Below are 15,882 nucleotides of genomic sequence, written 5' to 3' on the forward strand. Positions count from 1 at the left end.
GTAGCCCCAAGGGGCAAAAGCCGCGACCGGGTGATTACAAAACACGCCCATGGTACCTAGCGTGAAGTAGCGACGAAGAAACCACTGGATTGTGTTCCTTACCGTCTGGTGGTCAGGCGGCTTGATGCTGCGGAACAGTCAGTGTAGCCATTCATGACTTTGCCGTCCTCTTGAGCGACAAAGGCGACCGCTCTCTTCAGATGTCTCGCAGGAAATGACGGACAGTGACGACGACCCAAAGAGCGGTTATTAACATGCGTACGCGCCAGAGTGCATGTGGCTTTTGCCAGATATGGACGCAGGCAGCCGATTCTTGCGCTGTTGTTGGTCGGTTGGGCCCAACTTGCTTTTACCTGTTGGTGGCGGGCTGGTCTCGAGGGTTCCGGATTGGTTTGGCATTGGCCTTGGCTCGTGCGGGCAAACGCCAAAAGAAAGAAATATAAACGTACGAATACGACATGTCCCTTTTTAAGGCCCAAATTGGCGTTTTCTTTCGTTTTTCATATTTGGTGGGAAGAGTGAAGACGAAGATGACGAGACAGGCGAGTGAGGGAGAAGAATTAGGTGACGGATGACTAAGACGCGTTACGTGAGATTGATTACCTAATTATCCACTAACATCTCCTTCGTCATCGACCCCAGTTTTTCGACAATACCATTTGCATCATGTTCCCGTGACCCGCCCAGACCAAGAATCGTCAAATTCAGTCTTGGTCGCAAAAACGAATCGCGTGTTCGAAAAGTCGGTAACAGCCTCGCTGATTCTGGTCTTCATATCACGTTTAGGTTTTCTATTTTGTGGTTTTATCTGCTTCATATCTCGTCCGCTTTTTATATCTTCCGTCAAGGCCTGGACTCGCCCATAATATCGACTCTAATCTCACCATCCTCGACCATCCACGACCTCAGCTCCAGTCCCTCCGGCACATGTTTGGTGTACATCAAACGCCGAGATAACGTATCCGGAGTTTCACTTTGACCCCAGAGTCGATCCATCGAATCAGCCAGTCAGCAAAGCGACATCGAAGCCAGCTCCATGGCGAGGTTCAACTCTCCGTCCGTTACCACCAACCCGGCTCCGACTCCCGCCACTCCCGCCGCGACGACCAGAACTTCAACTAGGAAGAAGAAGGTCACAATCAAGAACGGCGCCCTCCACTTCCTCGAATCGCCAGGCCCCTCCTCGTCGTCATCCTCCCGGCCACCTGCCGCCGCGCCAGGCGTCGCACATTCAGCCCGTGCCTCCAAGCGATTCCGATCCGATCACGTCGCCGCCACTCCTCCTCCGCCGTCGAAGCGACCCATTCCCCTCACCTCACCGCGACGCGCCACATCCCACGAGCCCATGTTCGGCGATGTCCATTCCGCGCCCGTCGCGCCGATGGCCCCCATGGCGCCTATGGCGCCCATGGATGTCGCCCCCGCCGCCCCCGAGTCTCCATCGGCCAACCCGTCGTCCGGCGGATCCATCTTCGGTCGCGTCTTTGGCGCGCTCAGCGGGCATGGGAGAGGTGCGCGTGGAGGAAGTCCACTGAAGCGGGCCATCAACGAAGTCGAGGCGGAGGCCGATCGGCACGAGGAGCCCGGAGCGCAAGATAGCATTACTGCCAAGGGTGACGCGTCTATGACCATTGATGTTGTGACGGAAGAGACGGTAGAAGTTATCACGGCGACGGCGAAGGAGCAGACCGAAAGCCCCGCCGAGGAAGTGGGAGAGAGCAGGGAGGAGACTACAGAGGAGCCCGAGGAGACGGAGGAACCTGAAAAGGAAAAGGAACGGTCGGAACCCGAAATCGAAGTCGAAATTGAATCCGAAGGCGACATTGAAGAAGGTACGTTGCAACATGGCATTCGCCTTTTTCTCTCGACTGTCAGAGCATTTTCTAACCTGCCATCACGTCAACCAGAAATTCCCGCCGTCCAGCCACCGGTCAGCGAGCCTAGTCCATCCCCTTCCCCGGTCCGTTCCGACGAATCCCAGGCCCCGGCCACCGAAAAAGAGAAGGAAGTACAGCCGCTGGAGGAGAAGAGCGAACCGGAAGCCACGGATGTTCGAAAGGTGGAAGCCAGGTCGAAATTGAGATCGAAAGCGAAAACGAAGGAAAAGCCGAAGGAAAAAGAAAAGGAGAAGGAAAAGGAAGCACGGGGAGAAGAAGGACCAGAGGTCAATGGAGAACCGGAAGACCAACGCCAAGCCAAGGAAAAGCGCAGCAGCCTGCAACCCGAAAACGGATCTCGGGAGATGGAAGAGGAGATGGAAGAAGAGGCGGAAGAAGAGGCGGAAAAAGAGGCGGACAAAGAAGCGGAAAAATTGACGGGCAAAGAGATGGACAAAGAGACGGAGAGGGAGGAACAGCAAGACAAAGAAGAAGCGACAATGCCCGACAAAGACATGCCAGACGCAACAGGCAGATTCGAAATCGACAAGATCATGGGGCACCGCCGGTCGCGCGAAGACCCGACGCTCCTCGAGCTGCACATCTCGTGGAAGACGTCCGACCCGGCCGGCGATTACACCTGGGAACCCGAGCACAGCGTGCAGGAGGACGCGCCGGCGGTGCTGTTCCGGTACTGGCGCAGCGTCAAGGGCGGGCGGCGCGGCGCGGTGGCCGACCCGGACCTGTGGCACGTGCTGCGCGTCCTGGGCCACAAGGTCGGCGCGTCGGGCAAGGTGGCCCTGCGCGTCGCGTGGATCGGGTCGCAGGAGCGGTCGTGGGAGCCGGAGGAGGCGGTGCTCGGCTATGCGGGCGAGCATGTTTCTGCGTATTGGGAGGCCCGGGGGGGACGTGATGCTGTTCTGGGGAAGAAGGGGCCGGCGAAGACGAAGGGGAGGGAGAAGGCGAGTGGGAAGGTGAAGGGGCGGGAGGAAAAGGAGGAGAAGAAGCAGGATGAGGATGATGATGGCGTAGTAGTGACGAGGGGAAGGGGACGGGGTAGGAAGAGGGCGAGTGATGACGAGTCCAGGAGTGATGCAGAGGGAGACGGGGGAGACGGGGAGAACGGCGTCAACGGGGTGCCGGTCACTAGGAAGAAGACGAGGCAGGCAAAAGAGTCGACGGGTTCGATCCAGGTTCCGGCTCCCGCGACTGCTCCAACGCGGGTTACGAGGGGAGCGAAGCGCAGGAGGATTTCATGAAAAAAGGGCCAAGGGTACGAAGTGACGAGGAAGTATGTGGTTGAAGATGATGACGGGATGACGATGACGGAGTTGCTGTGTTGGCCAAGGGGTGCGCAGTTTATATATACCAACCAGCTCAGTGTATCCATGTGAAGAAGAGACTGGACGTCGCATGTTGAGGGTCGACGATGCGTATATTTCGAATTGATAACCTGTACACCAAGCCATTCCCGCCGTTATTCAAACAAATACATCACTTTCCCTGTTTTCCATTCAGTCGATACATGTAAAACCAAATCTCATGGGTCCCAAAGCCGTGTCTCATCACATCAAACAAGACTGAACGCCTGGCCTCGTCCATCTTCCCTATCATATCAGATCGTTCACTCATAACTCTCCCCCCCACACACCATACAACCTTGCGCGTTACGACATCTCCCTAGCCCTTCTCCACCGGTTCCCTGTCAACAGGCCAGGACCGGCTCGGACCAGAGGAGGCCGTGGATATCGGCCTCGATGGAGGGAACGAGGGACTGGGTTGGGGCCCCGAGGGAGCGAACCGGGGGCTTTGCTGAGGCGAGCGCCATGCGTTGCTGCTGGATTCCGAGGCGCGGGAGTCGTGGGAGTCGCGGCTAGGGTTGTGGACGCCGTGCGAAGGGAGGGGGCTGCCTCCTTGTTGCTGAAATTGTTGCTGGGTGGGTAAGCCGGGGGAAGCCTGTGGATGATAGTAGTTCCCGGGGAGTTCGGCCATGAAAGATGTCTGTTCGGCAGGGGCCCGGATAATGCCACTTGCTGGGGCCAGTTCTGCCACGTGAGCGGGTGGACAATGGGGATGCTGCTGCTGCTGCTTCTGCTGCTGCTGGAGGTGGTAGGGTTGGTAGTGGTGGGCATGGGCACCGCCGTGCGGGCCGGTGAAGGACGGTGATTTGAGACGGAGCGACTGGGAACGGTCGTTGGGGTTGATGGTGCGCAGCTTCCCGTCCTCGAACATGGCGGACAAGAGGCCGGCATCGAGGAGCTCGGCCTTCTTGATGATGCGCGCCACCATTCCCTTGGAGGCGGATTGGAGCTCCGACTTGACGTAGCCGACCATGGTGACGTTGCAGCGGATCTCAATGTCCTCGCGGAGGTAGAGGCCGTCGGAGGGGGCGCCCAGGTCGGCGAGGCCCAGCTCGTGCGGCTGCGGGGGTTCGAGGCCCGGCTGGTTCCCGTCGACGCGGTACTTGATGCGGATGTCGACGCCCATGGGGGCGTAGGTGTGGGTCTGCAGGCCCCAGGGCATGTCGTGGAAGCAGCCGGTGAACTTGATCTTGCCGGACCCCATCCTGCCCAGGCGCGGGATCCATTGCATGCGCTCGGTGATTTCGTACCAGGTCGAGTAGTACTCGTCGACGGGGGCGTGGGGCGGGGCGGGGATGGGTTTGTGGTCGATGACGAGGGGGTTGAGGGTGATGACTTCGGAGTGGGAGTGGAGGATGTCGAGGGCCAGTTGGCGGGGGATGAAGCCCGGGATGGGCGTGATGGTCGTGTAGACCTCCTTCTTGCGGAGCATTGGAATCGTTTATAGACGGTAAGGTCCCTCGGGCGATCGATCAGAGTTGATGTCGACAGTTGAGAGATGTCATGGACGGATTGCAGCTTTGTCGATGCGGAGCGTCGTTACATTAGACGATTGGCAGCATCTTGGGCGCTTGATTGTGGCCAGCCTTTGATGGACTGGAGAGGAAGAGGGAAAAGGCATGAGAGGGAGTAAGAGGAAGGAGAGGGACGAAGGAGTCGGTGGTTCTGTGGTTCTTTGTGCAAGGGTTCAAGGTCTGTACTCTGGAATTACGATGTACTCGGTGACCTGCCCACGTCACCTTGTGTACCGTACAGGGACTGTGGCTGGTGATGGTACAACTACCGAAGCCAACCCTTGTGGAAATTGATCAGTACAACGTACTCTCACTGTTCAGCTTCCAGGCCTTATGGATAATATAGATAAGACCCGAAGCTATGGACATGCTCATGGGATGCGTGTCGATATAATGGCGGCCCTATTCGTATCGTGCTGGGTAACGTTGGTGCCACATCTATTTTCGGTACCACAAACCCAGCCACACGGAGCACCAAGTACCTAGCCGTTGTGTAATCTCACGTCAGCTCAGCGCCTTATACGCCGTTGAAGGCCACAGTTTAGCTCGCGCCAGTACGATGATCTCCGGAGGCGGAACAACTAGTTTCCGATAGCAGATGGATATTGTGCTTACATACTTCGTACAGCTACGGTAATCAGGAACAGGCTCCACCACAATCAAAGCAGATGATTTCATCCCGCCCCTGTAATCAGGTCGTCCGCTCAGTGTGTCGCAGTTATGAGTTTGTCGGAAGTCTGGTATGTTCTCTTTCAGAATGCCCTAGACGATGTCATTCAACACTTGTCATACTTTCCACAATTCATGGTAGGGGCCGCCAGCCGTTTTTCTCGCGTGCGGGATAATCCGACTAGTGCCCAACGCTGTTTTAACCGTCTTGCGACTACTCAGACTTCGTATGATTTCTACGACAGGCTCAAAGCGGCATATTTTCCATCGTGCATATCGGGAAACAGTGTAATGTCGATCCGTTTCGATTGTGGGGCTCGACGTTAAAATGAGCTTCTGAACGCTGGGCGGGTTTGTGGAACCAGCGTACTTCGACAAGGTACCAACATGCGATCAACTTCAACGCCGAACACTCTAGAGTCGGCCATGAAATGATGCATGGCTCCCACGCTATGCTGCAGAGTCAAACACTTTCACAAAAGCAGTTACTTGGCGAGATGCGATGAAATGTGCAAAGTTGGAAAGACGAGTGTCACGGGCCAAAGTACCTCCACGGGGTAGACACAACGTTCCTTTCGCCATGTGCCGATTCCAGATGCCGATGGGAATGCGACCCCAGGATCGGATTCGGGTCTCCTTGGCACACGCAGGCTGTCAAGCAAAAGGGGGTCGTTCTGAATGCGGGGTTGTGCTGGCAGTTGGGGAAACAGGCTAGACAGTACGAAGTAATTATACTGGAGTAGACACACGACCCAAAGTTTGCCGACGACAAGACGCCGGACCATGGGGAAGCGCCGGAGACGGATTCTTTGCCGTAAGCGGCGATAGGCCACAAAGTCTACAACTTACTCATATAATGAGAATGAGGTTAGCTACGAATATGTGCCGTCTATTAGGCGGGGGAGTATGCCTCCACAAAATGCGGCTTGATGGACCTCCTATTTCTGCCTTGACGTTGGATACATGTATTTTCACCCTTCTCACACAGCGGCATAGCCGACCGCGACGTCGATAACAATCCGAGATCCATTACAGACAGCCCTTCCCGTATGCCATCGTCGCTGGTAATGCTTTTCAGGGCACTTCGCGGTTCATAAAGAGGGAGAGAAAGTGCCTGTGGTATTCTTACAGGGAGGCCATACTACTTTGTGTTTCCTGGCGATGATATGTTCCCATTTCATGTTGTTGCTAACAGTTCGTACAGAAGCTTATTGGGTATACTCACAGCGTAGTTTACATAATTGGATATTCCTGCACGAAAGCCGAGACACCTCTAGTGTACGGCTCGCGCTGATAGCTGCGTCGTGTCTTTGCCAGGAGGGAAGAAACAACCTGGTACGGGACAAAGATAACGCCGGTGTTTTACGGACTTATCAGAAGAAGGGCAGAATTAGTCTGCCACCACTGGGACATGTCTTCTAGAACAATGGAAAGCAACGAAATTTTTCGAAGGAGATGCGTGGATATTAGGTGGTCGCAAGTCGTAAAGGACCTGAAGACCAGACGTGTGTCTGGCCGAACACAGGTGTTGGGCCGCAATGCGTTGTATAAACACTTGACTGTATCAGAAGTGAGACCGTCGCTTTAAGCTTCCTTTGCTCTTTTAGAGACCTCTTGAGAAGAACACTACACTACTGCTACATACGTTACTACACGTGCTGTGTAACTACTACTTCATGAGATGCCTATCACGTTGTGCGCTGTAGTTGCTGCATGGATGGTTAATCCATTCATTTTCCATACTTTGCATATCGATAATCGAGTCTCCCGCAGGCTTCGAGACTCGTTCCCCGCCCCAAACAGAAGCCGTGATACAAGCCGATGCATCACACGGACCCCAATGGGGCTCGTCAAGATGACGATCAAGACGCATGTGGGAGCTCAGGTCTGGGGTACATACCCCGCACCGCACCGGCAGCCCACAGCGGGAACTGCGAACCGCTCAAACGAAGAGTGAGCAACGGCGGCGAGGGGACGGCAGTGTGGTTGAAGCGCCACAGCTGTTCCCCTCGAGCATGTCCCCGTGGGTACGTACTAAGTACTTAGTACACATAAGTACATTGTACTTTCCTGGGCTAGTCAACAGCCGAAACTAAACACTCTGGGGTAAATACGCTAAAACAGGCCCATTTCGTAGCCAATCACGCGCTAATGAATAGTACATGTTATCCACTATAAGCTTAACTTCAAGGTTGTACCCCATCGTTCCTTCCCCATTCTCCGGTCCCAATTCGGCCTCCTATTATAGTCACCCTCGTTGCCTATATCCCTTAGTCAACGGCAGTATGAACACGTGACTGGCTGCTTTTCCATCTTTTCTTCCCAATTATTACCTGTCCTCTTGTTCGCCCTCTCTCCACACATGTTCCCACCGACCCTGGTCCCCTGCACAGCCCAATGGGACTGGGGTTGATGTGCATGGATGATGGATGGGATGTGATAAAGCTCGCGCCCATGTCACTGTTATATATCTCGTTCCCCGTTTCCACTCTCTACAACCTCTTCGTGTCTGCTGGCTACCCTCTTCGACCTTTACTGAGCTCTGGACAGTCAGTATCCTTCACACCTTGGTCCTTCGCATCTCCTCCCCCCAGCGACGCCTCACCAAGCAGAACAGCAGGGTCGTTCCGCAGCCTGCTCCTCATCCCAGGCCCTTGACCGGCCAGCCGAGTCGCGGAAAGAAAAAAAAAAAAACAAAAAAAAACTCTTGTTTCCCTACCCATCATGTCCGAAAAGGACACGCCTAACAGCACGTCCCATGTGGAGGCGAACGCTGCCGCCACCCTCGAGAACCTAGGCATCAAAACCGTCACCAATGCCGATGGTACCATTAGCACCGCTGCCGGCCGAGGCCAGGTAGCCACAGATGCGTGAGTGGGATGAATGCTCTGCTGGGCCGAGCACAGGTTTGACTGACCTCACTTCCATAGCCATGGCAATCCTCTCGTCACCTTTGACCCCGTGGCCGTGAGGAAGTTACGCTGGAAGCTCGACCTGTACACTGTTCCGACCGTGGCGCTATTGTATCTGTTCTGCTTCATCGACAGAGCCAATATCGGTGAGTGTACATCATTACCAAGATAGTCTATCCTCCCATCTGACCGTTGTTTCGATAGGAAACGCCCGGATCGCTGGCATGGAACAGGACCTCCAGCTCGAGGGCTTCGACTACAACGTCATCCTCTCCGTCTTCTACATCTCCTACATCCTCTTCGAAATCCCGTGCAACATCTTCTGCAAGTGGCTCGGCCCCGGCTGGTTCATCCCGGGCACCTCGCTCGCCTTTGGCCTCATCTCCATCTTCACCGCCTTTGTCCAGACCCAGGCCCAGATGTGCGGCATCCGCTTCCTCCTGGGCATCTTCGAGGCCGGCATGCTCCCCGGCATCGCCTACTACCTGTCCCGCTGGTACCAGCGCGCCGAGCTGGCCTTCCGCCTCTCCCTCTACATGGTCATGGCCCCGCTCGCCGGCGCCTTTGGCGGCCTCCTCGCCTCCGCCATCCTGACCATGGACAGCTTCGGCTCCCTGACCTCGTGGCGCATGATCTTCGCCGTCGAGGGCGTCATCACCGTCGGCCTCGCCATCATCGGCTTCTTCACCCTCACCGACCGCCCCGAGACGGCCCGCTGGCTGACCCAGGAGGAGAAGGACCTCTGCATCGCCCGCGTCAAGTCGGAGCGCGTCGGCGCCACCGAGGTCCTCGACAAGCTCGACCGCACCAAGCTGTGGCGCGGCATGACCAGCCCCGTCACCCTCCAAATCTCCGTCATCTTCCTCTTCAACAACATCACCGTCCAGGGCCTGGCCTTCTTCCTCCCCACCATCGTCCGCAGCATCTACCCGGACTTTACCGTCGTCCAGCAGCAGCTGTACAGCGTGCCGCCCTACGCCGTCGGCGCCTTCTTCGTCCTGGGCTTCCCCGCCCTGAGCTGGTACCTCGACCGCCGCCAGGTGCTCATTGCCATGTCGGCCCCGCTGGTCATGGCCGGGTATATCATGTTCCTGGCCTCCAAGGTCGATCGCGTCCGCTACGCCGCCACCTTTCTCATCGCCAGCTCGACCATGGTCCTTGGTCCCATGTCCAATGCCCACATTAGCGCCAATGTTGTGAGCGACTCGGCTCGTAGCAGTGCCATTGGTCTAAACGTAAGTCCCTTTTTTCCCCTTTTCCACTCCTCTTCCCATCAACTCTCCAACTAACCCCTAATAGGTCATGATGGGCAACATTGGTGGTCTCGTCTCCACCTGGAGCTTCATCACCTGGGACGCCCCCGACTTCCCCATCGGAAACGGCCTCAACCTGGCCGCCGCCACCATCATTCTCATCGTGTCCACGTCCTTCTGGTTCTGGATGAAGTGGGACAACAAGCGCCGCGACCAGCGCAACGTCGAGGAAGAACTCGCCGGCATGTCGCAAAAGGAAATTTCCAACCTCGATTGGAAGCATCCTGGTTTCCGGTGGCGGACCTAGAACGGCGTTGAATATATGGCTTTGGATTTATGGATTTATGGTATGGGAAGACGGGACATGGAAGGACGCTGGTATCGGCCTCTCGTTGAGTTCCGTCAGGTATATAGTAAGGAGCAAAGGGCTGTATAGAACTAGTTTATAACACAAACGTTGGATCATTTTCAAGTCGTGTATTTGACATCGTGCAGATGCGAATTCCAGATGTCTTGGATACATAGTCCCATATCTGATCACTGGTGTGCCCCCCTATATTTCATGTTCATTCCTCAGTCGCTTCATCACATATCGTGTGCCCAGCCATCCATCCCATACACCGTTAATCACCTAGTTGAACGCGTTATATGTCTCGTCCGTCACAAAGCCCACCATGATCCGCAGCCCCTTCCGGGCGGCCGCCTCGCACTGCGCCGCCAGGCTCTCCTCGTCCAGAGCCTTGTACGCCTGCGATAGCACCTTGAGAGCCTTGATCGTCTCAAACGTAATGACGGCCTCGACGTCCTTGAACACCCACAGCTGGGGATCGCCCTTCTCGTCCCGGCGCAGGGGCTCGACGAAGCCAAAGCCGCGCAACACGTCGAGCGACCACTTGACCACCTTGGTCCACTTCTTCCGCGTCACAAAGGCCTCGACCAGCCACATGCACGGCCACACCAGCATCAGCTTGGGCAGCTCGGCGTACACGTCCGGGTCGTGCAGCGCGTCCAGCTTGGCCGCCATGCGCTCCATCTGGCGGATGGTCGAGTCGGGCTGGTACCGCCGGGGGCTCATGCCCTTCTTGCCCATGAAAGCCTCAATCTCGGCCAGCATGTCGATGCGCTTCTGGTGCGCCGCCCGCGGCGACTTGGCCTCGCCCACGCACAGGGTGCAGTCGCAGGCGAACCCCCAGCTGGCGCGGTACTGCTCGTCGCGGCGCAGGTAGGCGGCCTTGGGCGGCAGGTAGATGTGGGTAATCTCGGTGCCGGCGGGGATGTCGACCGAGGCGACCGAGACGAGCAGGTCGCCGACAAAGGAGCGGTTCGAGTTGGGCACGCAGGCGTGGTTGGAGTAGGCGGCGTAGACCCAGAGGCCGCGCGACATGCCGTGCTTCCACATGTTGGAGCGGTTGCTGTTGTTGACGAGGGCGGCGGCGGCCGAGACGTGGGTGCCGCTGAAGCAGTTCTTGCGCCGGATCGACTCGAGGAGGAACACGTCGATGACGGGCCGGCCGTCCATCTCGTCGCCCTCGTTGCCGCGCCGCTTGTAGGAGCCGCCGTAGAGGTCGAGCACCTTGCGGTGGATCGACGGGTTGTCCTTGCACATGGCGACGAGCTGGGCGTAGGCGGCGGCCGAGTTGTGCTCCGTGTTGAACTCGTTGGGCACGCACGTGGCCTTTTCGGCGTAGATGATTTCGCCGGCCTTGATGTCGCGGACGGCGAAGAGCCCGCGGCCGTGGTGCGACGAGGACCGCACCTCCGTGTTGGAGATGAAGCTGGCCTTGTCGAGGTGGATGTTCTTGGTCGTCACGGTGCGCGAGATGGCCGCGAGGTCGTAGTTGCCCTTTTCGCTTTCCTCCACCCGCGCGAGGCACCGCTCGTACTCCTTTTGCACGTTGGACGACGGCGGGTTCCGCTGGAGGGCCTCCTCGAAGTAGGTCTTGCTGGTGGTAAAGTCGGTGAGTTCGTAGGCGGCGCGCGCGGCGATGAAGTACGACTTCCAGTCGGTGGGGCCGCCCCGTGATGCCAGGGCGTCTTGGAGGGCGCCGTCGTAGCATTGGAGGGTGAGGTTGACGCCCGCCCTCTTGGTGTAGAGGTCCGACTTGAATTTTGCGTCGTCTTGGGGGGCGAGTTCGAGCGCTCTGGTGTAGCTGTGGGGGGTTAGCAGGTAATATAACTAAAAAAAGGACCGAAAACACTCACTTGGCCGCAGCGAGTGGGAAATCCCTCGCCATAAACGCCTTGTCTCCGGCCTCTCGCCATTCTGCTGCAGTCGAAAACGGCTCTCCTGTCCTGAACGACTCGGGAATGAGTTCGTCGTCAGGCCCCTGCCGCAAGAGAAAGGCGTCGGAAGGATGGTCGACGCAGATCATGAAATCGTGATCACCGCTGAACTTGTAGTACGGCTCCTTCACAAGGACGACCGACCCTTCCGGCACGGCACTAAGGACACTGGAGTCGCCTTGGTTGTAGAGGGCCAGCTTCTCGGTGTTTCCAAACTCATCTTCCACGATGGCCACCGTGCCGGCGCCTTGGTACGGCGGGGTGATGGTCCGCACGACGATGTAGGCGTCCTCGTGGTGGTTTTCCACAATGAGATCACTCAATGGCATCTACCCACTTGTCAGTTCTCCCTTTTAGCCCCTCTGGCTCCCTGAGCTCACTAAAGACATACCTTTTCCAGTTCTTTGATGGGTTTTGAGGAGGGCGGATACGACAGCGCAAGGATGACCTTCTTCACCATGCGCGGTCCTTTTTGGTTCCCGGCTTGCAGCTTCTTGGCCACATGGTTGTTGTGCAGGGTTACCAGCCTCTCCCTCGGTGTGCGATGTGGAGGGGGCTTGCCGGCCAGCCTGTTGGCCTTTTGGAGGTAGTCGAGAGAAAGGTTGGGGTCGACATCGACCAGAATCTCCTCGACGCCGATTTGGAGATCAAAGTCGACCTTGGTTGGTGCCAGTTCGTTCCCCTGGACGGCCTCGTCTCCCGACTCGTCCTTCCCATTCGTAGGGACGACCTCGGTGGCCTGCGCCGCCGGTTCAGGGACGGCCATGGTGTGGTGAGTTATGCCCGCTGGTCACGCGGGGTGTTTTCTCTGGAGGAAAAGCCGTCGGGGTAGACGTGGCCGCGAGGAGCACAGGATCGCGGAAACCCGGGATCGGAAACCAGCTTGGCTTCTTAGGTGCTTGAGCGGGGTGGAGGCAAGCTGATGAGCAGACAAGAGTCGCAGAGAGGCACAGTAGGAGTTGAGGTTGGAGGTTATTCAGACGGGCGAGGAAACTGAGGAGAAGGATAAAGTGTGAACGTCGACGTGGTAGCCATGGTGGAACTGGCTGAAATAAGGAATCCCCCCCAAGCACAGGTCGAGCGGAGTCAGTGTGCATATGGGATAGGTGTCATCTTGGTGGCCAGGACGGAGCTGTCGCAGGTGCTGAGCCGCGTCCAAAGGGGAATAGTGCCATCTATTGGTATCTTCGTCTTTATTGGATTCGGGTACCTTAAGCCTGATTTTATGCAGGGTTCCGGAACGATTCCCATTGAAGAAGGCGGCCAGAATCTCAGGGGGGCTCGAGCCTCCGCATTCTTGGCGTCGCTCGGAGTTTGACCATCCGATTTTCGATTCTCCATAATTGGGGGTGGGAGATCAATGCGTTGAGAACCACATGCAGTTTCTTAGTAAGGTCCGCTCGCCGTAGCCCTGATTACTTTGCAAGGGGCACAGCTGTATTTGGATTGTCTGGTGCTTCCGCACTCGTTTGGGAGACTGTCTTTCCCTATTCCTGCTCTTAATCAACTCACCTGACACAGTCTGTGGGAGAACCATTGGCGCATTTGCCAGGAGATACTTTCAATTCACTGCGCCTATCGAGACATGCCCGCAGCCTATTAGGAATTGAAAATGGTATGAAATTGACTGGTTTACCTGCCAAATAATGGTGCACAACAGAGGTTGGATGTGGTGAGTGAGTACGTTGTAGCTATGTAATTAGGTACCCCGTACTCCGTACTCAGTCCGAGACAATACTCGGCCCGGCCCGCCGCCCGATTCGGTGTCGTAGGTACGGTACCCGGAGGTGACCGGTCGTACTTCGGGATGTACCATCGCCGGAGCATTGGCTAATTATCAGTTTGCAGAACAATTTAGGATGTAAGCCTCATCTTATTCTCTTCAATCGTCAATAAAGTTTCCGAGTCGGTTCTTTTCCGTATCCTCAATGTCTATTACCGTAATCGGACCTCTCGGAGAACCACCCAGGTCCGTTCAGGCCGATGACCTCTGGTGCCCCGACAACATTTGATGTTACAAGGTTTCATGAACATGTCCTCAATTCTTTACCTATGTAAAGCACCCTGTACTTTCTCCTAAGATGCATTGAAATGGAACGCATACTAGCAATGTTGAGTCGATGTCAAGAGGCACTGCGTATTCTGGGGTGGTTGACACCCCATAAGCCGCGCGCCGTCTCTAATCTCAATTAAACCCAACTGGCCCCATCGTCCAGAGGTTCGGCCCCTTCCCTTAGCAGATCGAATATCCATATTTCCCCAGTAACCACAAGATGCTGCAGCCAACTCAGCCCTTTCTGTACCATACCATGCTCCTCGTAGCGTTCAATTTGCCCCTTCAGCAGGTTGCGGTATTCATGTCCCTCGGAAAACGAACGCGGGGGAGTCTCAGGCTTCCACAGAAAGTTCGCCCTCGCCGTGGCTTCCCGAAGAAGCCTGACACAATTATCGCAACCGGCATCATGTGTGCCTCGGTAATCATACGTTCCATAGCGGGCTGCGGTGTACTGGCCTACTATCATAGCACCAGCGCCGTACAGCGTAGAGACAGGATGCAGTGTTGCCAATTCGAGGATGGCTTCAAGATAGGTATGGAATGGATCCTTCACGCCCAGGCCATATAGAGCGGTGACGCCGTTTTCATGGTTCCCGCCAGCCGTATCACTTCGCCAGTCGAAGAGGTCGTGTGTCGCCGTCAGCGTCTGTGGCGTGATCAGACCTTCAGCCAGGCTACCGACGCCGAAGAAGTAGCTGGAGTACGGTCCTGCGGCCCCACTGATAGCCCGCCAGGACATGATAGACGGAATGGACTTGTCGCTTCCCGTCCCCGTGGCTTGAAGCATGCTCGAGTCGATGATCGCTTCGGCAGCCCAGCCTCCAAAGGCATGAGCGGCACCAACAGCGAGGGCGACGTGCCTGATACGGGCCTCATAGTCTGATTTTGTAAAGCCAGCAAAGTCGTCGCAAATGGCGACGTGTGAAATGACGGATAACCTCGCAGCCTGCTCGGGAGTACCCCAGCCCGTCATAGCCAGGTGGCAGGGGAGGCTACCTGCTTCGTACGCAGCAGTGGCAAGGATGCTTCTATCGGGGAGGAGTGAGGCGCCCAAGGGCTGATCGTGCCAGTTTCGCAGAAAGCTCTTCTTCTTGTCGACGTGTGGGATCTTGTTTGCATCGCCACCAAAGTGGTCGTTGACGAGGGCAGCCAAGCCGGCTCGCCCGGCTTCAATGGTCTCGGGCCCGTATTTGCTTAGCAGTTCTGTCTGGAGCTCCGAGCACGATCGAACCCAGGGCGCATCTGCTCTCGACGGATGATCCTTGGGTGATAGAATGACTGCACGACAATAGGCAATACAGTCGCGCCAGACTTGTGAGACGATGTTGGGGTCATGGCGGCGCATGAGTAGCCGGAGTCCATCTTTCATTGCTTGCACGTAAGAGGGATGATGGATGGTCGGATCTGACTCTGTGTCGGTCGTTTCTAGACATCTCTGCAAGTCGGTGTCGAGCTTTTGTTCGAGTTCTTCCACACCAAGTTGAGAAACCCCCATGATTGTAATTTTTAAATATTTTTTTGAAACAAAATTTAGAACAGTTGACTGAAAGCCCCGTTTGTAGTGCTACCAAAAGAAAACGCCCTGATCGAAGGGGCATGCGGCCTTTTTATAATGATCATATCTCAGAATTCGTACTATCGCCGATCGGACCTGGGACCTAGGTCACAAGACGGCTCTGCAAGAGACGGCATAGAGATACATGGAAGTGACTTGCAAGTTCGGCTCTATATTTGCCGCAAGTACTAAGGCGAACTTGAAGCTCTACTCGAAGCATACAGTCGCTGAATATACAAGCACACCATAGGTGGGGGTCGGGTGATGGAATCTGACAATCTGTGGACCACGCCGACGGCCAGACGAATTCCGTAAACATAGACAAGATGTCACATCCATAGTGGTTCACTTAGAAGGGAAAAGGTGTCTCGCCTTACTCGCTCGAGCGTGTCACGCTGGCAT

General features: G+C 56.2%; 5 protein-coding genes across 5 annotated transcripts; 2 read left to right on the forward strand and 3 right to left on the reverse strand.

Moving 5' to 3' along the window:
* Positions 1-1,036: 1,036 nt before the first annotated feature.
* Positions 1,037-3,136, forward strand: ACRALDRAFT_2030136 (uncharacterized protein; the record flags this gene model as incomplete). The annotated part of the gene is made up of 2 exons (XM_071020641.1): positions 1,037-1,832; positions 1,908-3,136. The coding sequence occupies 2 exons, from the start codon at positions 1,037-1,039 to the stop codon at positions 3,134-3,136; spliced, it is 2,025 nt and encodes a 674-aa protein (XP_070872097.1).
* Positions 3,137-3,557: 421 nt separating this feature from the next.
* On the reverse strand, positions 3,558-4,670 carry ACRALDRAFT_1072815 (uncharacterized protein; the record flags this gene model as incomplete). Its single annotated transcript, XM_071018028.1, has 1 exon — positions 3,558-4,670. One exon carries the CDS (start codon positions 4,668-4,670, stop codon positions 3,558-3,560), a length of 1,113 nt encoding a protein of 370 aa, XP_070872098.1.
* A 3,475-nt stretch (positions 4,671-8,145) lies between these two features.
* On the forward strand, positions 8,146-9,893 carry ACRALDRAFT_2112065 (uncharacterized protein; the record flags this gene model as incomplete). Its single annotated transcript, XM_071023557.1, has 4 exons — positions 8,146-8,291; positions 8,352-8,479; positions 8,538-9,568; positions 9,633-9,893. 4 exons carry the CDS (start codon positions 8,146-8,148, stop codon positions 9,891-9,893), a joined length of 1,566 nt encoding a protein of 521 aa, XP_070872099.1.
* Positions 9,894-10,217: 324 nt separating this feature from the next.
* ACRALDRAFT_1072817 (uncharacterized protein) lies at positions 10,218-12,635 on the reverse strand (the record flags this gene model as incomplete). Its single annotated transcript, XM_071018029.1, has 3 exons — positions 10,218-11,736; positions 11,789-12,198; positions 12,261-12,635. 3 exons carry the CDS (start codon positions 12,633-12,635, stop codon positions 10,218-10,220), a joined length of 2,304 nt encoding a protein of 767 aa, XP_070872100.1.
* Positions 12,636-13,838: 1,203 nt separating this feature from the next.
* Positions 13,839-15,474, reverse strand: ACRALDRAFT_1066003 (uncharacterized protein). Its single transcript, XM_071017263.1, has one exon. It carries the CDS (start codon positions 15,418-15,420, stop codon positions 14,059-14,061), a length of 1,362 nt encoding a protein of 453 aa, XP_070872101.1. The 5' UTR covers positions 15,421-15,474; the 3' UTR covers positions 13,839-14,058.
* Positions 15,475-15,882: the final 408 nt, after the last annotated feature.

This window comes from Sodiomyces alcalophilus, assembly GCF_042370955.1.
Source record: "Sodiomyces alcalophilus JCM 7366 unplaced genomic scaffold ACRALscaffold_8, whole genome shotgun sequence".
Taxonomy (NCBI): domain Eukaryota; kingdom Fungi; phylum Ascomycota; class Sordariomycetes; order Glomerellales; family Plectosphaerellaceae; genus Sodiomyces; species Sodiomyces alcalophilus.